Raw genomic sequence first — 25,949 nt, forward strand, 5'->3', positions numbered from 1 at the left:
ATATAAAAAAAGTGATATTCCTGGGATATGTTCTATTTGACACCATAAATTGGCTGCATGGGTCTTCCTGTTCTGTTGCAGTTTTCTGTTGTTCACTGTGGTAAACTGAAACCATTCTGCTATTCTTGGAATGCTTTTTGTACTGTCTTGTAATTTCTTTCAATTGCTGTGTGTTTCAACAGGGGAAAGTCTGTAAGAACTATTACTTTTGAACAGTTTAAGGAAGCTCTTCAAGAACTCTCCAAGAAGCGATTTAAAGGCAAAAGTGATGAGGAAGCACTTCAAGAAATATATAAACTAATTGAAGGAAAAGGCCCAGGTTTAACTGGAGTAACGGTATGTTACTGGTCTAATGGACAGATTGTTTCTACCTGTCCTTTGTTCTACTGCAGTGTTGTTATGTTCACCTGCTTCCCTTTACAATCCACAAATCCAATTTCTCCGTGAGCCCGAAGGCAGCAACTGCTAAGCAGAATGGGAGCAAAGACTATGCAACAGCTGAGTATTGCACTACTGTGTATTCTTGTGTGGCACTGTCATTGCTCCTTCTAGGAATTGTACTACCACCTAGTAGCACCTCAGGAATATCCTGAGCTCTTGTGTATGCTTAGAACAATGAAACATTAATGAAGAGTGGTGTATCCAAATCAAAAAGTGTAGAAGGACATTAAGTTTAGAGCCTTGATAAAAAAGTTCTAAGATGTTTTGTGACATACCAAAAAGACTAAAGCAAAGGCATCTTAAAATGCGTTTAATTACACCATGTGAATCCCAGAACACTGGAAATCTGGGAATAATTATCATGTGGTCTGGTCTTTGTTTCTTGTTTGTTCCAAGTCTGTCAGAGCTATAATATTCTTTCTTTTTAATTTTAAAATATTGGTATTAAGCTTTGTATGTGAAAAGGAAGCTATAAAGCATGCTGTACATAAGCTTGGTTGTCCTTTTAGGTGACCAGGCTAGGCAAGCTTTTTTCCAGTATTTTAGGAGATACTCAGTACTATACTTGAATAGTTCTGTTGGTTTAGTTCATCTGCTTAAAATTTGTGATGCTTCTGAATTTTGCCTGTAAAGCTGTGAACAAAAATACAATCTTTTCAGAAACTGGTTCTCTGCAAATGATCAGTGTAAGTATCAAGTGGAAAGATCTCTTTTGAGTTGTAAAATAGTCAGCTTTTTACAAGATTTTATTTTATTACTCTTGTACTCTCATTTAAAACAAGTGGTAATTTTGATACAGACTTAAAATATTGAACCTTCTTTTTTTTTCTTCACTTACTCTAGTAAATTTGAATAACAGCTTCATCTGTTCAGGGATTCTTGGTTTGAATTGTGTACATTATTCTAGGCCTCACTCCTGATTCCATTTTTGGTATTTCAGCAGGCAGACATTGAAATGGTTTGTGTCTACCACTAAGGGAACAGCCTCTTTCTGTGTGGGGGACATGGATGAGAGAGCTTTGCAGATGCAGAGTAGTGTCATATAGGCTCTGCAGAGGTATAAGTATGTGCAAGCAGCAGGCGGAAAAGAGTGAAGGGGGAGTATGAGCCAGCAATGTGAAGCTTGACTGTTCAATATGTGCAGTTCTGGGGAGAGTTAAAGTGAAGAAAGGGGGATCAGAATATCTTCTGCTATCTTGAAAAGTAAGGGGCAGGAGGCAGAGTTTAAAAAGGAGGGAGATTGCAGGCTGGGAGCATGTGTGTGTGTGTATGTAAAACCAAGCTTCATGTTTGTTTTGTCATGCTAATTTAGTTCCTGGATGGTAAAAGTGACCCACAAACTTGGCAATTAAAGACATTAAAGTAAGTAAATGAATAGATGGCCACTCTCCTTCTGCAACCCAGGAGTGCATATGTGAAATCTCTGTACAAGCTTTCTAATGCTTTGTTTACTTTGGGAAGTCGATATTGTGGAAATTTTAGTTTGTGCTGCTTTCTGTATGGTTAGACAAAATTACATTAAGCTTTTCGTAGAAGTTCTAGGGTAATTCAGTCATGCCATGTAGTGTGTGCCCTGCTCTGTAAAACTCTGCTATAGGTCATGTAGATTTGGTTCAGGTTTCAGACAGAAAACTTTATGTGATTACTGACACATTACTCTAAACATATTAGGGAACGAGCTGGAAATGTGATTAAGTGAAGCTTGTGAATAAGAATACTTCAGCAGCATGTGGGGATTTTTGAGTCTTAGCTCCTTATGTTCTGTGTTGGGTATTTTGGGGAGGCAGGCGGCAGGGGCAGTATGTCTGGACTAAATGTCAGCCTGGAGAAAGCACTCCTGCAAAAGGACAGTTGGAAAGTTTACCTTCACATTGGACAGTCAGGATTTTAGTGCATGTTGTTGTGATAGAAGTGATAGAAGATTTTTTATCTTTTTCTGTTTATTTTTTCTTCTCCTACAGAATGTTGTAGAATTACAAAAATCCCTGCTTGTGGTTGATGTGGTTGAGAAGGCTCAGCAGCCAGACATTGAAACTGAGTGAATTTTAGGCCACTTTCTAATCTTGCAACAGAACATGTATGATTGACTTTGTCACACAGGAAGAAAAACAACAGAAAAGTGATAAGGTTTAATGAAGCCAGTGGCTTTATTAGCTCCCTTGGTAGTGATCTGTCAATAGAATATACAGTGCAGGCCATGTAACTTGGACATCTTGTAAACAGTCATGTAAATGATGTCTAGGGCCTTTTAATTGGCCTCATTCCTACACAAAGGTTGCAAAGAGCAAAACTGAGGTTCTTTCTTTTCCTGTTCCAAAAGCTGTGTGCCATAACAATGCTGAATGCATTTCTACATCTCCAGGGTAACAGATCCTTGCTTTGTTCATTGCTTGCTGTTAAAATAAAACCAGTTGAACTTCAGTGTATATTCATCAGGGTCCTTGACATAGAAATGCAGAACAATTTCAAGTGCAAGGGATCTGGAATGATCTCATTCAAACCTTCTGTTCATAAGAGGGCTTACTTAAAGCCAGATCAGGTTGTTTAGGGCTCAGTCCAGTCAGATTCACCGTGAGAGGAGTATGGGTGGCAGGGCAGTACAGCAGCAGCAGCACTTTAAAAGCTGGGTGATAGGTGCTCAGGGAGATGTTGATGTGGGCAAGATCACATTCTCACCAAAATGTACCTGTTAGGGCAAGAGCAAGGAAGCCAGAGTGCAGCCCACAGAGTGTGGTAAATGAGACAAAAGAGTTGTTGCAGCAGAAGTGCAAAGAGGCCTAGAAATTCCACTTAAGACTATGTGGATCTGCTTGAGGACTATACAGTAGTATTCTGAAAAAGCTGCAGGACATACTGTCCAGCACATGGACATCCATTAAGATGTAGAAGAAGTCTGCAGGACTGCTGTTAGCACATCAGAGTCCTTGGCTCCGTTAGGAAGAAGTCCTATATCCATGTTGCATGCTTCAAAGAGCTCCTCTGTCTTCATGGAGGTCAGGGCAGTGGTGGCCACTCTTGTGGGAGACGTGCTGTGGTCAAGGTCCTGAGATTCCAGATGGCGGGAGAAGATGAAGAGGAGACTGATGTGGTATTTGTGGAAAACCCAAGCTACACAAGGTCAGGAGGGAGTGACAGCTGGAGACCAAGTGGACAGAGACTATTGAGATAGAGAAGGCTGAAAGCTTGTGGCGTCTGGCAGCAAAAAGTCATAGATACGCTCCACCTGCAGTTCTTCAATTTCAGAATACATACAGTATCCTGAGCACTGGTGAGGATCAACAAGACCGATCAGAGTCAGCTGAGCCTGAATTTAGTGCTCACACAAAAGAGGGAAAATGAGTGGTAGTGGTGACCAGCATGGTCTCACGCTGTGGGGACAGACAGATTCTTTTAAGGATCCTTGGTTGAATGAGAGCTGGCCACAGATTTGTGGTTACATCAGGCCTTAGCATGAGCTGTGTGTTAGTGAAAATCTGGAAACGAGTTGAGTGAACAGTCACAGAAGATTTTGCCATCCCCAATATCTCATGTGTTATTACACTTCCCTGTTCCGAAATGGGTGACACTATACTCTAGCAACAGTGCTGTACCTGGAGTCAGGAGTAATGGGTACCAATCACAGATCACTGAAGATTCTTCTCATGGATGATTAAGGCATGTATTTTCTGATCTCACCCGATGTCTCAGGAGTTTTACTGCTTGGTAGGTGCCGGGATCTGGGATTGTTGCAGATGCTTGGACAATATTTGTCCAGCCTCCTAACATGGACCTCTTCTTCCTCTTCCTTGTGGGTACCAAGAGTACTGCTCTGGAGTTAACCTGGAACATATAAAGAGGAACTACAGAGGTCTAGAAGTGAGGCTGATGGGTATGGAGCTCAGATTTTGTCTTCCCAATCCAGGGAGGAGGAAAGATTGGGCAGACATGGACTGTATGGCTTCTGTTGAAGATGGGGCTTTGGCTTCTGGGACCAGAGAAATGAGGGCTACTCAGCAGGGATGGAATAAATTTAACAAAGTGGAACAAGAGTAACTTTACAAACTAAGCTTACTGATCTGCTGAGGAGACTGTTAGACTGGGTATGGAAGGTTACCATAACCTGAAGATGAAAGATCATAAGGGGCAGAGCAGATATGTCTGGGTGACAAGCCTGACAAGGGAGGCTCTTGCCCTTCTGTAAATGCAGCAGGACATGGTCCATCTCTTATGTCTGCACACAAAAGCATATAGTATGGGGAAAGCAGGGCAAATTAGTCACAGAGATGTGATTCATTGGGATTATGCAGGTGTGTTAACACAGCTCTTCTGACTGGAGGGCTGCACTGGATGAATAGAGGCTCTTCAGGAAATACATGAAAAAAAATGAGGAAGAAGGATTGTAGTCTATGAAGGATTGTAGTCTATTTTGACAGCATCTAGCTTTGGAACAAGTCTCATTAAAGACTGGTTGTAAGAAGGATTCAGCAACACCCTCACTTAAAATAAAAAAGTAACTCTGTAATAATATACTTCCCTTTCTGTTTTGTCTTCGCATCAATATGAATGAAAAACTCCTCCTCAGGGAAGTGTTGGCACACTGTTTTTAGCTTTGTGGAAGGTCATGTTAATCAGGCTGCTAGATCCCACGAGTTGAGACCATGTAATGACTTGCACTGTTGAAATGCTGGAGAACTGGAGTTAAGGGGCTAATCTTACAGAGGAGGAAAGGACAGGGTCTCTTGTAGGTGCCAAATGGGCAACACCTGATCTGCCCTTACGGCTGGACATTACATGGTCTTCTCTTGGAGCTACACCTGAGTCAGGCAGATTTGAGAGATTAATGTAAATTTATTGCTAGAAGTGAGTCTTACATAGAAGTGCCTATGTAAGGCACCTTTTTGATGTCTTTTGCTCTAGCTCTGGCTGGACTCCTAGTTGGTAAGAAGGTTTATGTACAGTATATAGAGTTTGGACTTGGAATATTATATCACCTGAGTGGCGTTACTGGGAACCACTCAATTGAAAGTCCTCACCAGGATTAGTTAAAATGGTGTCACTTTCTGGCATTATTGGAGTTGCTTATTGGGTTTTTTTGTGTGAGTGTGTCTGTGCACACACTAAACTGAAGGAACACGAACAAAATGCAAATTTTATTTGAAGCTTGATCTCGGTTTCTGACTTTGTGCAGACTTTTAATGAATGTGCATGTATTCCCATGAATGTAAAAACCAAGTAAATACAATTTTGGTAGGGAGTTCTGGTACAATTTCCCCCCCAAAAAAGGGCAAACTTTCCCTTTGAACTTTTTTTTCCATGTTACAGTCATTTTTTGTTTCTCATTTTTACGAAGGTTGTGGATATTACCAGCAGACCAATAATTTTCTAAGCCTTGCTGAGACTGTGAATGGTGGTGCTGATTCTGCAGGCTCCCAGAACATTTTAATTCCATAAAGAAATCTCCATGGCAACTTTTTTCTAGGAAGATGTGGTGTTAGATACTGAATTGTTATGGTTGAAGGAGCAGATGTAGGAAAGCACTCAGTTTCAGTGAGGAAAGCTGACTGCAGGTGACAGTGTAGCCAGAAGTGCTGTGGCTAAGATGTTGTGGTGAGGAGTAATGAGCAGCTCACCTACTGCCTGTCACCATCCTTCTTGGCAGTGCAGGCAGTCCCGGCACTGATTGCTGAAAAGGCACAGTCAGTCCCTCAGGCAGGCAGGGACTGTTTCTGTACTATCTGGACATTTGTAATTCAGGAAAGAAAACCAACCAGAAAACCCTGCTGCAGGGTGTTGCATCATTAAGTTTCTGCCTAAGCTGTGGAACAGCTTTAAATCAAACCTGCATCTTTGTCAGTGGTGGCAAGCGGTGGAAAACGTCTTCAGGCAAAGTTGTTTCAGTGGAGCCAAGAGTTTGTTGTGAAAGTGAGGGCACTCGGTGTCTGTTTTGAATATATGATATTCCTGAAGTCCAGTAGGTTTTCTCGGTGCTTTTCCTTCCCAGGAATTGGTTGTGGAGAGCCTTTTGGGAATGGTGCCATGCTGTGTGCAGAGCCGCCTGGCACAGAGTTCCCGTGAGCTTGCCAGGGGTGTGGTGCTGCAGAAGTGAGCCCCGTGCAGCTGCAAGTGCGTGGTGCTGCACTGCAGTGCCCTGCTCGTGGAGCCCACTGCACTGTGCCAGGTGCAAAGCTTTTGTGGCATTTGCTTGGGATGAGAACTGTGAGCTTTTTAGAAGGGGTGGTACTGTGTGCTGACAGAAAATGAGGAACGCTACCTTGGCAGCACTGAATCGTCTTTCTTCTTCTTTGCCTCAACTTTGTTCTGGAAGGAAAAGTCCTGAAAGTGCGGGAAATCTTTCAGTCTCACACTGTTACCCTATTTTCTTGACTGTGGCACTAGATTCATATGATGCTTCTAGCCTTTTAATACAAAAGTTGATTTTATGGGGTCTTTTGAGTCCATAAAATTCATGCAGTTTTCCTGCTGCAAACAAGCCAATCCAGTGCAGCTGCAGAACTTTCAGTGGATATATTTTCCTTCAGCAAACTGCTATATACTTCTGTACTACTGTAGATAAAATACATGTTCTTGACTTCTGTGCTCTCATTTCCTCTTTACTGTAGTTCATTTCAGTTTCCTAAGGACTGATAATACATTTCTGAAACTAGTTCAAATTCTCAAATTGATGAAATGGGTTGTGTTGCTTGCTCTGTAAACTGCTTCTTGATTCATTAGTTATCTTCAAGTAGAAGACAAAATCTGTGTAAGTTTACAGAGTTGTCTTTCTCAAGAAAGGGCAAGGGAGGAATGTGGTATTTGTTAAGGTTTCCAGGGTTCAAAGACTACAGCTTTCACTTCCTGTCTTTGGTATGAGGGCTGTTTCCGAGAGACAGAAGTTGGAATATTGGTAATGTGTAATTTGGATGAGATGTTGGATTGTTTTGTTTTGTTTACTTACCTGCAGTGTGGTCAAACACTGGAATAAGTTGCCCATGGAGGCTGTGGAACTTCGGAGGGTTTCAGGACTCGACTGGAGAAGTTTCTGTGTAAGCCTGTTTGAGCCTTGCTGTAAGCAGGGCTTTATCTAGATAAAGACTCATATTCAAAGGTTCTTCCCAACCTAAATTGTTCTGTGACTTGGTAATTTTAAGTTCTGATACTCCTCAAGGACAGAGAATCCCCCACTCTTTCCAGGCTTGACCAACCACAGTGGTGAAAAATTCTTATGTGTCTAGTTGGAATTTCGTGTCTTCCAAATCATGTCTGTTACTGTTTACTCCTGAACTGTCTCTGTTTCTAATATAATCACTCTGTTGAGGACGGGAATAAGATTTGTCTCTCCTTTTTTTTTGTTCTGAGTCTTGATAAACACATTCCCGTCATCTTTTCTATGTATGTCACATGCTCCAAGCCCCTTGCTCTCTTAGCAGCACTTCTCAGTCAACACTAACACAAAGCGAGGAAATATACTGAATTGCTAACAAAAAATGCACAAAAAATGAATAAACTCAATTTGGAGCACTAAATGATTGATTCTGTTGTGCTAAGTAAAACTTTCTCCCTATGAGAAAGTTTTTTTTAAATAAAAAATTAAAGTCCATGGGCACCTTCTGTGATATGCCAACTTTATGGTTAATCGTATGTTCAAGTAAGAGCTGGAAAAGGAAGGCTTCTATGGTCTCACAGAAAGAAAAGGGAGGAGGTTGGCTCCAAGGAATTTATTGCCTTTAGAATAATGTAACTAGAGACATTATGTAACTTACTCTAGATAGTAAACACTTCAAGCAGAATTGCTTTATAAAGGACAGAATCATTTGTATGTGATTAATTGTGAAAAAGAAAGGGGAGTAGTAACTCACTAATGTGGAAACTGTCCTCATCCAGCCCTTTGTGCTCTTCACTAGATTTCTTCCTACATTTTTCTTCACTTAAGAAGGATGGTCAGCTTTCTCCCCCCACCCCCCACCTTTTTTATTTGTCTCCCAATACCCTTGTAGAATTAATGAGAAGATGGGTTGTAGAGAAGAATGAGCTCACAGCTACCCTTTCAATTGTTTCTGCCTTTTGCTCAATATCCACTTTAATCTGCATAGTTGGTTTTGTTGTTCAGAAACAGAAAAAAACATTTTGATAAAAACAGTTGGTTGCACATTCAGTTCATGAAGGCCGTTCACTAAAAATAAGTCATCAGCTCATAGAGGAATCTTTATGGATAAACCTTTCACGTTAAGACACTGAAAGTAATGGTACAGCTAATCCTAGAAATCACATCCAGGCACATGAAGGACAAGAAAGTCATCAGGAGTAATCAGCATGGCTGATCACCAAAGGAGAGTCATGCTTGACTGACCTGTAAATTTCTACAATTAAATTACTGCCCCAGGAGATAGGGGAAGAAGAGAGTGGTATAGTGTCTACCTGGGCTTCAGTAAGGCCTTTGATGTGGTCTCTTACAAGAGCCTCACAGCCCCTCAAGCTGTTGCTGTAGGGGCTGGAAGGGGAGACACTGAGGTGGACTGAAAACAGGGTGAATAGTTGGGCCCTGAGGGTGGTGGTGAACAGTGCAAAGTCCAGTTGGAGGCTGGAAAACAGTGGTGTACCCCAGGGGTCCACTGAGTCCATTAATCATCTTCATGACAGGGTGTGGTATACTCTCAGTGAGTTTGCTGATGACATAGAACTGGGAGGAGTGGCTAATAGGTCATCCAGATGGGATGGTTGCCATCCAGAGGGACATGTGGGAGATACGGGCTGACAGGAACTTCTGCCAGCTCAGCAAGCAGTGCAAAGTCCTGCAATTGGCGAGGAAGAGCCCTGTGGGAAACAGAAGAGCAGAAACTTCCACAGGGACTAATGAGTTTGATTTACACCCCTGGAAAGAGCTTGGGTTGGTGTAGTGGCAAAGCTACACAGACTTTAAGCAGAAGAATTATAAATCTGTGTTTCTATAGTTATAAGTAAGAATATGTATTGGGTGATATGGTGAAGGGTTTTTAAGTATAGTAATGTGATTTTATAGTTTAAGTTAAGAATTTAGATGTTATAATAGAAGTACATGTGTGTACGTGAGCTAGCAAGTTATTGGTTGAGAAACAGACACAATGCAGTAAAAAATACCAAAGGTGATAGGTTACAAAGTCAAAATGAAGCTTTGTGTTAATTGCTTATTGGACCAGAAAGTTATGAATTGCCATGTAACTTTGAAACTCGTGACTGTCTGCAGTTATGGCGACTTGTTACTAAATCTATGGACTCTGAGACTGATGCCTTGTTGATTTTTCAAGTAATAAATTGTGATAACCGTGATGGTCCCATCTCTTGAATGAGGTGCCTACAGAGCCCCACACACCAGTACATGCAGGGGGCTGTGCAGATAGAAAGGAGATTGGTTGAAATGGACCTGGGAGTTAATGTGGACACCAAGTTGAACATGAATCTGAGTGGTGTTGTTGCTGTATGGAATGCTGCTGGTATCTTGGCTGCAAACAGGGTGTTCCTTCCCCTCTGCTCAGCCCTGGTGAAGTCTCATCTGGAGTGCTGCATTCAGCTCTAGGCTTCCCAGGAGAAGAATGATATGGAGCTGCTGGAAGAAGTCCAGCAATGGACCATAAAGATGATGGAGGGACTGGACTGTCTCTCCTATGAGGAAAGGCTGAGGGAGCTGGGACTGTTTAACCTGGGGAAGAGAAGGCTCAAGGGTGAATCCCATCCATGTGTATAAATACCTGAAGGGAGGGTGCAAAGATGGTGGAGCAAGGCTTTTTTCAGTAGTGCTCAGTCAGCGGACTTTTCTATGATTCTGTGATATATAGTACCACTAGCTGCTTCTGGTTGAGGAGCCCAAGGTGGATATGAAGTTGTTGTATATTCTACTCTGTATTTACAAAGGCTTTTTTGAATGAAAGCGTCTTAGCACAGCCTTAAAAATGTTTACACAACCTTAAAAAGAAAGGAGTATTTTCTTTTTAATGTATACGCATTCATCGTAAGAATGATGGAAAAGAAATAAAAAAGGAGAAATGAGGTGGCATCTCATCTCTGATCTTTTATATAAATATATCATTTCAGGGAGTGAGAGCATAATGTACAAGGAGTTAACATTGCTTGAATTTTGTTGGATACAAAGTGAGCCTCCCATTTCATAGAAATTTTGCCAACAGCAAATCAACAGGACTTCAGTTGTAATAGTCTGTCACGTGTTGGAAGGGGCACACCAGTGACTTTACATGCAACTTAGGAAACGGCTGCAGTTCTTACTCAGTAGAAAGCAATTTGGAGAAAAAATATTCGCCTTGCAGCTACTGCCTTAGTGTTCATTTCACATATCGTGAGTCATGTGATGCAGGAAGCCGCCTGATCCATCTCAGTCTGAAAGACCACAGGATGTGGGATCACTGTTCTTGCTCTGGTTTTGTATGTTCGTTGTGCTGGGGTTTTAGGTTTTGTTTGTTTTTTTGGGATAAAAAGGTCCTATTTTTTAACCTACCAAGCTGTTGCCCATCCTCAGTTTTCTTGTTGGTTTGAAACATGTTGCTGTTTTCCCTACAGACTAGTAGGAAAAGGAAGGGCTTGTGTGGCATGCTGCTATCATCTTGTTGTAAAGATCCAACTTGATTTTCTGATAAGTCATCTGTGTTGTGGTCTTACCAGAATGCAGGTGTCTTGATATAAACACCAGATTTCTCAAGTTTACTGCTGGGAATAGTTTTCTGGGAATATCCTTCATTATTGACATGAGCCATTCTATTAATCCTCATTTTACTGTTTCTTCTTTCATGTTAACATGTGTGCATTTCCATCCACTCACACAAGTTTTAGTATGTATGTTACTAAATATGTTACTGTACAAAAATTCTCATGTATTTTTATTGTAGTTTATGTATTGAGGAAAATTTCATATATTTCATGCCACACCTTCGAAACATAGGAGCAGAACCTGTAGTCTTTCTTTTTCAAATAGTGATTAAGTTTACCATTACAAATTCTCAGAATAGAAGCGCGTCCTGAGAATGAATTTGGTAAAGGAAAAGGCAGTCAGCTAGAGTTTCTGAGAGTTCTCTGTGGATGTGACAGTAGAGAGTGTATGCACATCTAGATAAAACTGTTTTTCTGTAAGGTAGTGGTTTTTAAGTGCAAGGAAAGTAAGTATGTTTTAAGTTTAATTAATTCCATATTGAATACTGCCCTTGTCTTGCATTTGGAATTTTCCTGGTTATAAGGTGCTACCAGGTCATTTTGAACAAGTAAACTGTATATATTAGACCAATACTTCTTCCTAAGCATTGTCTTGATATCTATTTGTTCAGTATAGAAAAATAACCACTTCTGCAAATTGTATTCTTAAGTCTACAAGGCAGAAGTCCCTAAAGAGCGTTTAGCAATGCTGTTTTGAGGAAAGAATGCTCCAGGGGTCATTTTCTTTCAGACAGTGACAGGTGGTGCACATAAAAAAGATGCCCAGATTTTAGCAGTCTTTATTCATTTTAGCTCAAAAGTCTTGTGTGTTTTTTCTTCCCCTGGTTTTAAAATACAGATTTAAGGATCAAAGAGGCTGCTCCTAGTCCAAGCACACAAGTTAGCATGCTTCTATGTTGTTGTGAAATACATTTTTTTTCTGTTTGTGTAGTCAAATTTTGTCTTGATGACAACAAAACTGATTTTTGAGGAGCTTGATATAACTCAGTGGAAGGAAAGTCTTTGCTCAATGCCATTTCATAGACTGCTAATTTGCTGACATTAGAAGTCACTTTCAGTCCTTGCAGTTGGTTACTTCACTCATGAATCCTAGAGTTTAGAATAAAATTGTCTTTCGAAGAAATGAATTCTAGTTGTATTGGAATACTTTTTCTATATTGGTGGAGCCAGGCTTTTATGCTTTGATGGTGACATAATGGATTTTGAACATGGTTCAAAATGTGGAATCAGGATATGACTTCTTTGTATCTTTGGTACTTAGAACTTGATTATTAATCAGAAGTATCTCATACTGAAGGTCTCTTCCAAAAGGTTTTGACGTAATTTGCGCTATTTCCTTTTCTGCTATATTATTATTGTCACTGTATGTAATGGCAAGAAACACACATCTTTTTTATCCTGGAAATGAGTAGGTATTTGCATAGTCTTTGTCATTAGCAAAGATTTAAATCTTGGTAGCATGTAAAAGTATCTGTATTAAGAGTAACTGATTTCTGATGTGTCTTTTTGTTTTGTTTCTTTTCTTTCTTCCAATAGAAAACCGTTGCATCTCCAACTGTTTCACGCCTTACAGACACTTCAAAATTCACAGGTTCTCACAAAGAGAGGTTTGATGCCAGTGGGAAAGGAAAAGGCAGAGCTGGCCGAGAAGATCTGGTGGATAACTCAGGATATGTATCTGGTTATAAGCATGCAGGCACATACGATCATAAAGTACAAGGAAACAAGTAAGGCTGAGGGTTTACAACACAGAGGGGGATAGAGTATATATTTGTAAGGATGACGTTATGAATCCCACATGTTTCGGTTTTTGTGAATGTTGAGACTATGTTGTCAAGAAGTTGTCTTCAGGAACTGGAACTGATTTCAACATCTGCTGAGCTACATGCAGCACAATGCCACTTCATTACATTCCTCATGCATATATTGGCAAAAATAAATAAATATGTAGGTATAAAAAAAATATATCATTTTGTTGAGCTTTAGAAGAAAAAACCCAAACGAAAAAACAGCAAAGCCAAAGTCAAGAGCAGTTATACCACACTTTGTAAATTCAAGCAAAATATCTCAAACATTCCTAATGTTCAGTTGCCCTGATTATGTCAAAGAGAACCTCTTGAAAAGAGGATCTTTTGTAGCAGTCTGTCTGAAGAATATCCCATTACTTAATGCAGTTTTATTTGACTACTGTTTTGGGGTTTTTCTTTAAATGTCTTATATGGGATCTGGCACTTTTCTTAAACCATTCAACAATATACTATTGGGAAGTAAATGGTAGTAATATACTAGGTGCTAGCCTGTGATTGTCATATACCACTCATGGAAAAACTGAAAAAAAAGCTATTTCTAGGACAGTATAGGCTCCTAAAGTATTTTATGTCAACAGAAAGAGTTGGAAAATACCAGCCCTTAACTTCCCTCCTGTCTATACTTTGTGCTTGTTATTGTGTGTACTGTAGCACGGTTCTGACTGGCTGGATTTGGATGGAGCTATTGTACTAACCTGAGAGGTAAAGAACAAGACATTACTAAGAAAGTTTAGTAAAGGATTTTCACAGTCTGTTTTCAAGTTTGCACTGCCTCGCATTGGAAGTGAAGGGAGCATTAAGCTAATAATGCTTTAAAATATTGTTTATGACTGAACACTGCCAATCAGATTGCTATTAAATGAACGTTACTTTGCACATGTGTTCGCACGTAGTCCCTTTAAGCTCTAACATACGTAAGGAAAGCTTATGGCCCCTTGGAGTAAGGACATTTACAATTAATATCTATGTAATTAGGTGCATCTACCCACAAAAAACCCTTAAACCATTATAACTGGGCTACATTTTATGTTAGATTCATTTGAAGCCAAGGGCTTTGATTCTCTGTTCACTCTTGCTGCCAGACTTGGGAGTAATAGTATTTCTGGGAATGGCTTTCCACTGTTACCAGGAGAACCAGTCCCACAGGTTTAAGGTACAGACAGCTGAGTGTGACCTAGCTGGGGTCCAGAATGCCAAAAGAAATTAATTGGAATAAAAATAACTTTTTTTAAAGTATGGGTTGAAAAGGAGAGAAAAGGCCATTCTAATTTTCTGCAAGAGCTGAACAAGTACCCTGATGTATTATTCTGATTCTCTAAAGTTATGAAAGATAGGATGTTCAGTATTCAAAACCAGCTCTTTGCAGTTCTTCCTTGCTTTCTTTCAAAAAGAGCTTGTGCACTGATTTTCGCATTCAACTCTGAATAAAGCTTAATAGATGTATTGCTCTCTCCCCACCCCTATCAGCATTCCACTCAGAGTACATAAAATGTAGGTGAGCAGTGTGTGCTGTTATGTGCCATGCAGGTGAATAGTCTCAATTTGGCCAATGTATGGAAAAGGGAGCACTGTTTTTCAGCCCTTAAACTGTTCATGTTTTGTTCTACTGACATTGTGTGGTATCCTGTCTCGTAACTTTGCCCTCAGTGACCCTTTGAGCCCATACATCAGCCTAAAACCAAAACAATGCCAAACGAAAGTTAAGGGCTTCCTTGTGGACTTGGACATCCTTTTGTTTGTTTATAGTCTATTTTGGTGTTTGTTTTTAAGGGGGAGGGAAGTTTGACAAAACTCAGCACACACTGTCGTAAAGATTTAAATGGCTTTTCGCACGGATGGCTTTGGTTACCTGGGTAGATTTTAGATGTGTGTAAAGATGCTCAGGATGCAAAGTGTTCAGCTTTGTGAACCCTTTCCAAGAGTTACCCAGTGTTCTTGAAGAATGAAGGGTTATCCACTCCTGTGCAGCCAATGGGGACCTGTCACACTCCAAAGCAGAAAATAGGATACTTGACACCAACAGCGGCTAAATTATTCTGGCATGGGAGTAAACTGTCTAAATCTAAAGAACCTTCTTCATTACTGGTGCCTGTGCACCTGAAGATGGCTCCAGGATAGTCCTGGTTTTTTATGAATAAAAAAGCTGAGCCTCCAACCTTGATGAATCGTTCAGTAAGTTACAGGCAAAATCAGTGTCCCTGTTTTTCCTTTTGACTTTAAGACTTGACTAATAACTCACTGGTAATGGACAAGCCTCACTAAAAGGTGAAGTCCAGTCTACTGCAGAGTCCTGCCGGCACACTTTTGACCTGGCTGTTTATTGCTAGCTGTCTGCCTTGTCTGGCACATCAGGTCTTAGGTGCACAACGGACAGGCTTTCTCAGGTACCCAAATACAGAGTGTCAGTAATGCCATGATTCCATACAGGAGGAGTGATTGGTTAGGAAGATTTTAAGGTATAATTAGGTTTGAAGTTGTTCAAAGTGAGAGAGATCAGCACACTCACAAGACAGGAGGCATGCAAGGGAATTGAGAGCGCGGACAGATCCAAGCTGGCACTGGCTAGAAATTGAGCTACTCTATTCTGTTATAAGAGGCTGATGGAATGAGCTGAGGTTCTGCCAGAGTTTACTTTGCACTGCTTGTGCAGTATAAAATCCCTGCCGTGAACCAAAAGCACTTTATATGGACTTGATGCAAACTTTGAAATTCTTTCAATGGCATGGTTAAGCTTGGGATCGGAACCTGAGAAGATGGTTCAGATGGCAGTATTTTGAGGAACACACTCCTTTGTTTCTTCTTTGTTTCTACAGTCTGATAGTTTTAAACCTCAAAGTGGTGCATGAAAAGAAGTCATTCTGATATGACAGTTACAAAGGAAAGTTGTGGCTGGGAAGATAGTACTTAGTAAAGGTTTTTCTCTTTTACTATGCTTGGTGTGAAAGATAATGGCTATGAATAAAAGCATCTTATGCAGCTGTGTATTAGGGGTTCACTACCTACTTAACTCTTACTATTCCACTAATATTGGTAGGAAATTAAAAGTGTAAATACTTGCTTGATTATTAGCTCTTAAGTTTCAGGCCTGCTTGGGAATGAGGCAAAGTACATTTTCTTATTCTGCTATTCCCTCAACTCTCAGGACAGTAAGTACAGCTTATACCTCAAAGATGACAGGAAGGGATAGCTGAGGAGGTGCAGGAGGTGCCCCATTTTCAGCCCTTAGAGTGTTTTAGAGCATATTCTCTTCCGATGCACCATGCTGCAGACTGTAACTAAATTCATGCCTGAAGTAAGGACATGGGAACCTAATAAGGTTTACTGTCCTCTCTTTTTGCAGGGGCATCTCAATTCATTCTATCTAAATTTCCAGCCTGATTTTCAGCATCTTACACTACATAGCACTGTGTTATGTGACATCTTCTATAAAACCTTGTTGTTCCTAATTATCTTTGCTTTCATTATTACAGAAGATGCTACCAAAAGAAATGTGCTCAGAAAGTTCAGATGGCTTTTAGAAATAACCGCCTTAAAGAACAAACTCAAATTTTATTTAAATGCTGTGGCAGTACACAATCCTTACCAGTATGTCTACAGAAGCTTTACCTGACCATCAAAACCTTTACAAGAACAAGAAATAAAAATCCTTACTGAGGCAAATAAATAGTCCTTACAAATAATTTTTTAAAAATAACTTAGTTTTTAAGTAAAATACGCAGCAGTCAAAAGGGATTTTCTTACAAGTGCTTGCTTACTAATTCCCTTTAGTCACTCCATGAGCTTTAGTTGAAAGTTTTGCAACCATCATTATGGAAATATTAAAACCAAAAATGGTTGTCCTGCTCTTCGTGGTTATCAAAGCTATCACAACAGTATTACTGAGAAGCAGACATTCAACACACACATAGTTTCATGAGTCCTATATGAACAGTTGTCATTAATTGTAATCGAATATTTGGAATCCCAAGGGAAATGTTGAATATTAGACTGTAGCCAGAATTTAGCCCCCTTTTTTTTAAACCTATAATACTTCTTACCTCCTTTTCATTTAGGGGAGGGAAAGGGAGATTTCCAAACTACTCACATGTCACAGCTTGTGTGTTTCATCAGCACAGAGATTGTCTTTCAAAGATACTTTGAAGTATGTGTGTTACTGACCTTACCTAAATTAAAATTTCGTCTGACAATTTTTGAGCATTACAAAAAGCTTTCTTCACACATTACCATTTCAGACATCCATATCTTCACTTCTGTTATCTCGATTAATATTATTTATGGTAGCTGGAATTAGGCAGAACAAAAAGGCAAATGACTACTATGGGTTGGCTTGCGAGTGATAGGTATCCCAGCCATCTGTAACCATCTGTAGAGAAAATCCTCATGTATATTCCTCCAAACCAAAACTTCAAAGTTGTAATTGATAGGTTTTTTCTGTAAGGCTTTTCATAGTTATAAAATGAATTTCAATTCTTTGTGCCTGCATGTATGACAGTCAAAACATAACCTTGCCTTCAGTGATGCATGTATTCTGGGGGCACATGCCTGTCATCTGTGAATAAGAATTCTCTGTTTGCACTGGCCGAGAGCAAACCTTTTACCTTCATGATAGAGCAAATGTAACATGTTGCACTGGTATGTGTCCTCTTAACTGACTGTCAGCCTTGCGTGTGTGCCAAAATAACGACACCTTTGTGTACGTTGTTTGTAGTGTGAATATTATGTTCTTGGCTTGTCACTTAGTTGGTATTAAGTAATGTAATGCACAAGACTTGTGTAGGTTTGTGTGTGTGTACACATACTCTTTGGATCCAGCTTAAGTGATTAAACTGTATAAATATTGATGAAAACCTTAAATCTTATGAAGGCTAAGCTCTAGTTCTGCAGCCAGTGCTGTTCAGCTTGGCCAGTTGGGGACACTGTCATTCTCCCTTCATAGCACAAAGGTAACGATCTAAGGAGGCCTTTACAGTTTTACCTGTCTACCCTGTTCTGAGAGAAATCACTTCAGCAATTCTAACATAGACTTGGTGTGACAAGGGAAGTTTCTCCATGGTAAGGAAGTAGGAGAGAGAGAGTTAGGGTGAAAGCAAGCTTTCCTCTGAGTGCTCTCAAGAAACCATTTAAAACTATACTCTCCATGGGCCCTATATTTTCCTTTGCCCCAGCTTTGTGAAGCAAGCTGACACTGACTGTGTAAACAGTGTAAACAGTTGTTCATCATCCATTAGTAAGTATAAAGCTGTGGTATAATGAGTTGGGAACAGGAAACAGGAGTGTCATACGTTGCTTATGGAGTCAAGTCTTGCTTGGACCTTTATAAAATTAAATACCAGAAGCATAATGACAGCTCTTAAACTTGTGTGAAATTCTTAAAGTCTGGAGTACCTCAAATTGATATGTGTACCTCCTGTATTTGGAGTGTTCGCCCATAAAATATCATTTAATCAGTCAGTTGCTCATTTTGTGCAACCCCAAAGTGCCCATTTGGCTTACTTAATATGAGCTGGAAGTGATGGTCAGGGTTGTTCTTTTTAAGTCTTCAGAATCCTAGAACTACTAAGAAACCTGTAGTTGCATTTGTGCTTGCTCATTAAACTCAAAACCAATGCTTTGAATGATGTCCCAGCTAAGAGTAATGCTTCTGGAAGTAAAAGAATGTTGCAGATAGAACCTCCACATCTTAGTTGTCCATGTAATTTATTTTTGCAGGGAGAAAAATCTATTAATATATTCAGTATTTTTTCATGTTTTTCAGTATATTAACCTTGGTATATTGCTTCAAAAACCCTATGGAGAAGGTGGATTTCAACACAAGTTTAAGATACAGCTCTTGGCTTTGTTGTCAGAAAATATTTGAATTGGCTTATTTCATTCAAACTAATTGATCATCCACTCAAGGTAGACTTTGGCAAGAGTAAGCCTGATCATAAATAAAAAGGGGAAAAATCCAGCCTCTTTGCTGAGCATTCTTCCAGATATTTGCAGTTCTGGTAGTCTGAAACAATTTTTTAAAAAAGAAGTTATCTTTTGTATTCATGCACAGATATACATGAAGGCAAAACTACAGAAGAGGCTTTTTTTTTTTCTCTTTAAACCTTTCATTTAGAAATTGACATTGAAATGCCGAACTGACTAACCTGATTTGGAAAAAATGCTAAGCTACTATCATATTCCATTGCAGCTAAATAGCCAATGAATTAATTTTCAAATACAGTTATACAGCATCTCTTTTTTGTGAGTTACTGTAAAGCTTATGGCACTGTACAAAGTGAGTTTTGATGTCAACATTTGTAAAGGTCTTAATGCTCATGATAATTTGCCCTTACCTCCAGTTATCTTCATGCAAAATTTTTCTACTATTTCGCATATTTTTCAGAAAAGATCAGAAACATGAATAAAGTTACAGTCAAGTAAATTAAAAATGTGGCCCTAAAAGTACACTCAGTTCATCCATCTTTGCGTTTTGATCAGGAGCTACATTATAGATCAGCAACAAAATGAAAAAAGATGGCAGTCTGAATCCCTACAGTGGTAAATTATTTTAAGTTCCAGTTTACATCAGATGAGTTTCTGTATGCTTACATTTGCTCAAATGCTATTTTTAAACAAAGTAATTAAATAATGTGAAATAATACAGCCTGGGCTCTGTTAAATAGGGTTCTATTAATGCAACTGAAATGCTGTGTATGTCTGTAATATTCATGCTAAATATGTAATAGATCTTTACAAAGGCTTTGTGTAAAGTCAGTTAACCTACAAACTGATGTCCTGTGTAAAATCGTGTTGGCAAACTACTTTTGTGTATGAACACTGTAGTGTATGAAAAGGTAAGATCATAGACAAAAACAAGTTATAGGGTGCAAAAAAGTGTGTTTGTTTTTAATCTTTGTACTGGCTTCAGAATATATCGGCTTTGGCAAATTCTTGCAGCAGGGAAATTTTTTTGTATAATGCTTATAATACAAAGTAATATGTCTTTACATTCTGTAAAGCAGAGAAATGGTCAATGTTGGATAAGTATATTGAAGTTTATTCTTAGCAAGGTGTTATGTTTCACAGATTTAAATATTAGAGGGGAAATATATATTTATACAGAAGTATAATTTTTGAATGAGATTGATTTTCTTCAGTCATGAACAATTTATTTATCCACATTATGCTTTATTCCTTTGCTAGGTTGTTTATCAGTCCATGCTGTTCTAACATCCATTTCTAATTCAATTAGATGTTTTGATTCTTTGTTTGCACAAATCTGGATGTGCATGCTGTCAGGACCTGATCATAAAGGGTGGAGGCAAAACTGTTTTGTCTATGATTACCTAGAGCACTAGTTAAAATTTAATCGTTACGCAGCTGGGATATGGAGATAGGTCTTGACATAGTCTTCCTTGGAGCACTGTACACCATGATAAAAACTTCCAGTGAAGCTTACTAGTTTTTGTTCTTATTTTCACTTGTCTCTCATCAACCAGGAAGGTGCTGTGTGCTAATAATTACCTGCAATATTTCTAATTGCAGGCTTTGCAAATATTAACATGCAGCTGTATTAGCCTACTGTGTTCACTGTGAAATTTTCAACATGGTAAAAATTTTACATGATCATTTAACCTTACAAGTTTACTTTTTCTCATCAATTTAACACTGAATCTTCATTATTGCAAATGAACAACTTGAGCGTAGCATTTCTTAATCTTAACTATAGTAGATAAACATGTCCTAAGCAAAGATTTTTAACCACTTGATGAAGGGGGCCAGGCACCATTCAGTGCAAAGCACGCTGGGCAAAATCTTATCCCCACTGCAGCCAGTTCCAAAATTCTACCTGGTATTAGCAAAAATAGAACCACCATTACCAAGGGGTTAATAGGCTTAGTAACCATGACAAGAGGTTGTGGGGGAGCACAACAGTGATTCTCTATTTCCATGTCTTTTGTTTCTGTTAATTTAAAACTACTACTCTTCAATCTTTAAAACAAGTAAAAGAAACTTGAAGGGGGGAATCATATACTACTAGTTTGTACTAGGTTTTTTCAGGAAAAGGAAACAAATTTATATATATATATATATATGCAATATATTTTTACACTGTTTATTAATGCTAGAAAGTATTAAATGTATCACTTTATCTGTGTGAATGTTAAAGTAATGACAATGTTATGGATGTTTTAAGCCTTTTGAAGTTGTCTTGTTAAATTCTAAACCCACATTAACAATGGAAAAGCTACTTTGTCTGCAACATTATTGTTGATGTTTTAGGGGAAAAGTTCAAGTGCAGCAGTTGTTTTGATTAGCACTGTAAAAGCTTGGCTTGAAAAGTTATAGTGAAATCCATATTTTAAACACCATTTCTTTAAAGCATAGCTTCTCATAAAGTACGTTACTGCTGTTGACTGACTGTATAAAATTGTATTTTTAGTTGGTAAAGTGATCAATAAATGTGTTACTATGTCAGTTCTGGGATTTATTGAAGTAAATCGTATTTGCTGATAAACTTTGTAAGCAACAGTTATTTTACAGTTTATATGTTAATTTAATTGCTGATGAATTTATAAATTACATCAAAGTACTCTCTGAACATCCAGCTGTCTGGTTCTGAGCAGAATCTATTTCTTCTTTACCATTTATTTTCACAGTTTGAATAATGACTAAAGCTGACCATTAATATTTTGAGAATTCTAATATGATGCTTGAATAGCCATGATAATGGTGATCCACCAAATGAGATCTGACAAGGATTAAGCCATTTGTTCTTGACTAGCTACCTAAGATAGCTTGATCCTCAGTGCAAAAGCCTGAGTTACTGCTCTCACCTTCTTTAAGTGGTGTTGAAAACACTTTACTTGTAAGGAAAGTAATTTGCTACATAGAGCATTGTTTTAATGATGTTACATCCAAAAGGAAATGTGGACCTTTTGTTTATAAATAACAATATTACTCAGCTTTCCAGTAGCAAAAATACCATGATTTTATTCAAGAAGCGGAAGACTGAAGTATTTAATTTAATTCAGAACATTGTAACAGCATAATTAATAATGTGACAATAAAAAACCAAGTCACAGTGCTGCTCTAGAAATGCAGCAGTCAATTGACAATTTGTCAATTGTTAATCAACAAAATGAGCAGTCAGTTGCTAATCCAGTGATGAGCAACTGCAAGGAAACATAACTAAACAGTTTACAGCTACCCTGTCTCTTCTCCAGTTGTTCTCAAACTGGAAATGGTATTCCTTGTTCTCACACACTAGACAACCTTCTTTAGAACTGCCTTTTAAGTGAAATCTAATACAGCTGTGTCCTGATATAGCTTTTCTTCCTGCATCGAGACCATGGACTGCCCCCTCCTGTACTCCTTTTAACTCTTAGTAGGTATGGTTACTGAAAAACTGTAAAAAACATAGTGAAGCAGACCCTGTAGAAAAATCAGTATTTTTCTTTACCATTCAAAAAGCCTTTAAGATAGGGGAAGATAGTACTCTTCTGCCCTATGAGAATGTAAGACACGAAGATCTGTATTTTCAAAAGAGTTAGGGATTTTTTATTATTTTCCTGTCAGGCCTCTAGAAATGCCCATTCACCCCTACACACCACTTACACGTCATGACTTTAAAATGAAAAATAACCCCCCTCTGCAAGGATGTGTTCTCTTTACTCCAGGAATACAATTATTTGGGCTAGTTTTCAGTCTGTGTAGCTACTGTTGCAATAACTATGCACTCCTGCTCTCGTGTCCGTATGTGCTGTGCAGGCTGATCTTTCCTGCTTCTGTCAGCTGTTCTACCACAACCAGGACTGCACAGAGGAAAGTGTGGAGGCAAAGGCTACCTCTGCCAAATCTGAGTCTTCAGGGGACTTAACCTGGTCTTCTAGTTAGCCTTTTTTTTAATTTACTCAGCTTTCTATTTAACTCACTGCACTGATTTACTAATAATGTAAACTAACACAAGCACATTGAAAGTTCACGTACTTATTGATAATTATTCATTAGATCCCCTCTCAGTGATCTCTTCTCCACAGCAATAGTGAATATATATGGAAGGAACCAAAGGCAGGGATGTAGGTGGTCTGGGGAGGAACAAGCACAGGAAAATAGAGGGATAAGGGGGTAGTCCCTGGTCCATGCAGTTATTTGGTGATGCCCTGGACCTCCTCAGTGCCAGCTGCCCTGTCTTATTACATTTAATTTCTAACTTTTCTTGGGTGAGGGGATTATCTGTTCTGTGTACGTATGTGCTTATGGAAGTCTAATTGCTACCAGCTGGAGTCATACCGTGGGTCACAATAGCCAGTGTTACCTGTGGTGCCAGTAACTAGAGTGGAGGCTGTGGGTGCCAGGAACCCATGTGCTTGTGGTGCCAGCAGCTGGGCCAGATGAGGGCTTGTCTAGCACCATTTGGCTGCCAGCAGATACTGAGCTGAACCTAGACTGCAAGCAGGGGCTTTAGCATCAGTTAGCAAAGCATTCATAAGACTGGGCCAGATACATGTATGTCTCTGAGACAGCTGGAAGCACATACCAAAGGGACCAGGCAGTCTGTAACAGCTGCTGGGGAGGCTACAAGGTCTGATGATGTGTCTCTCTACGCAGGAGATGATAGAATCTGCAGGATAGTTACTCAGCTGGCTGCACATCTCATCCCAGTTAGTCAAGGGATCCAGTATGTGTTGGTCTGCATTGGGTGGGAAGGGAATGATGACATGGGACTGTCCCAGCAGATGAAGTATAGCTGTGATCTTCACAGACTTGCATATCCAGATTCCAGCAGCAGGGGAAAATAGGGATCCAGGCACTGGACATTGGATAGGCTGTCTTGCAGGGTATCACATTAAATATATGCATGTTTCCTAATAGCAGCCCTTCATCCTGGTCAGCCATAGACAGGTTGTTGGAACTGATTTTGGTTTTGTTGGTGGTGCTGGCTTTGTTTTTTTAAATTTGCAAGATTTCTCGCTGTGTCCACCAACACTACCATCATGAAACAACTTTGCCTTCTTTGCAATGGTCCTAACATCTGTTGTTGTCTGTATTGTTACAAAAACGTTGATTTGTTGTGTTTCTTAACTGATAATAGCTCCCGTTAAACTGCTCGAAATGAGTCTCAAGGCATGTGCATGTCTGCTAATTCTTGATAGAAATTAAAGTTCTTTACATTAAACAGTTCAGGCAACCAATTTTGTTCATTTCCCCAGCTAATTTAAATTATTTTTTAAATGTTTCCTTTCAGTAGTATTTTGGTGGGTTTATTCTATTTTAGTACTACTAATTTGAACTTTTACTGCAAAGCAAACTCTTTAAAGGAACATTTCTTATAAGTTTCTTAATGGAAAAAATTCTTGTAGTTATACACTGACATTTATTCAGTGAGAGTAAGTTTCATGTGTTGACGTCACTGGACCAGATGGAGTATAAAATATGAAAAGTATAAATACAGTTTTTTAAATATAAGTGTAGAAACCCAGAGTGCTGAGAATATTTCTCTGCCTGTTTTTAAGGGTTCTTACCCCCCTGAACAACAGTTTTGACCTCCAACCTTGGAAAAAATTACCAACGATCAGACAGGAATTAGAAAATACAGTGGTGTGAATTAGGTGATAGATTACTATGTAAGATTGTCACAGGGTGAAAAATTTAGAGGTTTTGGGCTTCTCTTTGTAGTAAATAGATAAGAGTAAAAAATATAAAAATGGAGGATTGTTGTTGTTCTCTAAACCTTCTTCTCCTTCTTCTACTACTCCATGTTCTGCAGTAAAAGTAGTTTGGAATGATTGGATAGAGAATTCCGCAGTTCCTGCCCGTGTTACTGAATAATTGGTAGGAAAGTGAAAATAATGTACGTTTTTAGTAACCATTGTTACATTATGTTTAAAAGGCTGTGTAAATCGTGTTAATTAGAGACTTCAGTCCTGCTTTCTGTGCTCTATGCTGTACCTGGGTCACGCTAGTGGCTCTGTTCCTCTGATAAGACTTAATAAACAACTATCTGGAAGCATTGAAACTCAAGGAAAAGTCTCGGTTTATCTTTGAAACTCCTTGCAAGGACTTCTAGAAAATTCTCTCCCATCAGGAGGGATTTGATTTATGGCATGGTTCAGTGTCAATAAGATTAAAATTTCTTGTATCTTTATATGTAAAACATACATATATATATATATATATATAATTGGTATAAAATGTTTCCCATTATTTGAAATTCCATCTCTGTTCCTAGGCACTGTCACCAGTGTGAAGTGATATTGTATGTTGATTTTGGGATCCTGCTTTAGCTAATTGCCATGACACAGACATCCTGAAGGATGTAATCTTCTTTTACTTAAGTAAATCTTGCCTGCCTTAAAGCAGCATGACATAATTTTGTCCTATGTGCAATCTTTGCTTGTTACCGCCTTCTCATTCTCATCATCCTCATAAACAGCACTTGACAATGGCTTTCATGCTGAGCTGTGTCTCGTTCTGCTCTTCTCAGTTTCTTGTCTGTCCCACCCTATGGGGAAGGAAGCACCCAAGATTTGTAAATGGCTCGTGGTCGAAAGGAATGACAAAAGTCAGAGGCCCCACAAAGTTCTATTAGTGAATTACACACTTAGCATGGAAATTGGTATGTTAGTTCCTGACCTACGCTGTAAGCCAGCAGTGGCTTTTGGGTAAAGGGGTAGGATCAGAAGGAAGAGAAGAAAGGAAGAGATGAATTAAAGAGGGGAAGAGAAAGAGAGACATCATCTGTCTGGCCGATGGGATGTGCAGAGTCCTGGGAGTGCATGCCTGGGCTTGATGGGAGTACCTTTTTACAGATCAGTTTTGCCTGCCCTGAGGACAGGTTTCTTGCTTTCTATGCAAATTAGTTACCATTTGCAGTCCGTTCTTCCAGACCTGTCTGGACATGGGTTGGAGGGTCACAGGGGTCTTGGGTGGTCTCATATCCTCCTGCTGGATTGGCCCTTGGTTCACAGTTCGTGCCTGTTTCTTCACTGATGCCGTCTTTTGTTTATTGTCCCTCCAGGGACTAGAACAATGATGTTTGTCCCTGCTCTACCT

The 25,949-nt window shown here is 39.2% G+C and overlaps 1 protein-coding gene across 3 annotated transcripts in view; it reads left to right on the top strand.

Moving 5' to 3' along the window:
- The window catches only part of TPPP (tubulin polymerization promoting protein), an 88,043-nt gene that overhangs the window by 43,350 nt on the left and 18,744 nt on the right, over positions 1-25,949 (top strand). For all 3 annotated transcript variants that reach the window (XR_004238815.1, XM_032102326.1, XM_032102317.1), the window contains exons 3-4: positions 183-336; positions 12,649-12,839. Coding sequence is in view for 2 of the 3 variants with exons in the window: in XM_032102326.1 (XP_031958217.1) it covers positions 183-336; positions 12,649-12,839 (345 nt within the window). In the remaining variant the exon portion in view is untranslated. The remainder of the gene's footprint in view (positions 1-182; positions 337-12,648; positions 12,840-25,949) is intronic.

The sequence above is a fragment of the Corvus moneduloides genome, chromosome 1, assembly GCF_009650955.1.
Source record: "Corvus moneduloides isolate bCorMon1 chromosome 1, bCorMon1.pri, whole genome shotgun sequence".
Lineage (NCBI taxonomy): Eukaryota > Metazoa > Chordata > Aves > Passeriformes > Corvidae > Corvus > Corvus moneduloides.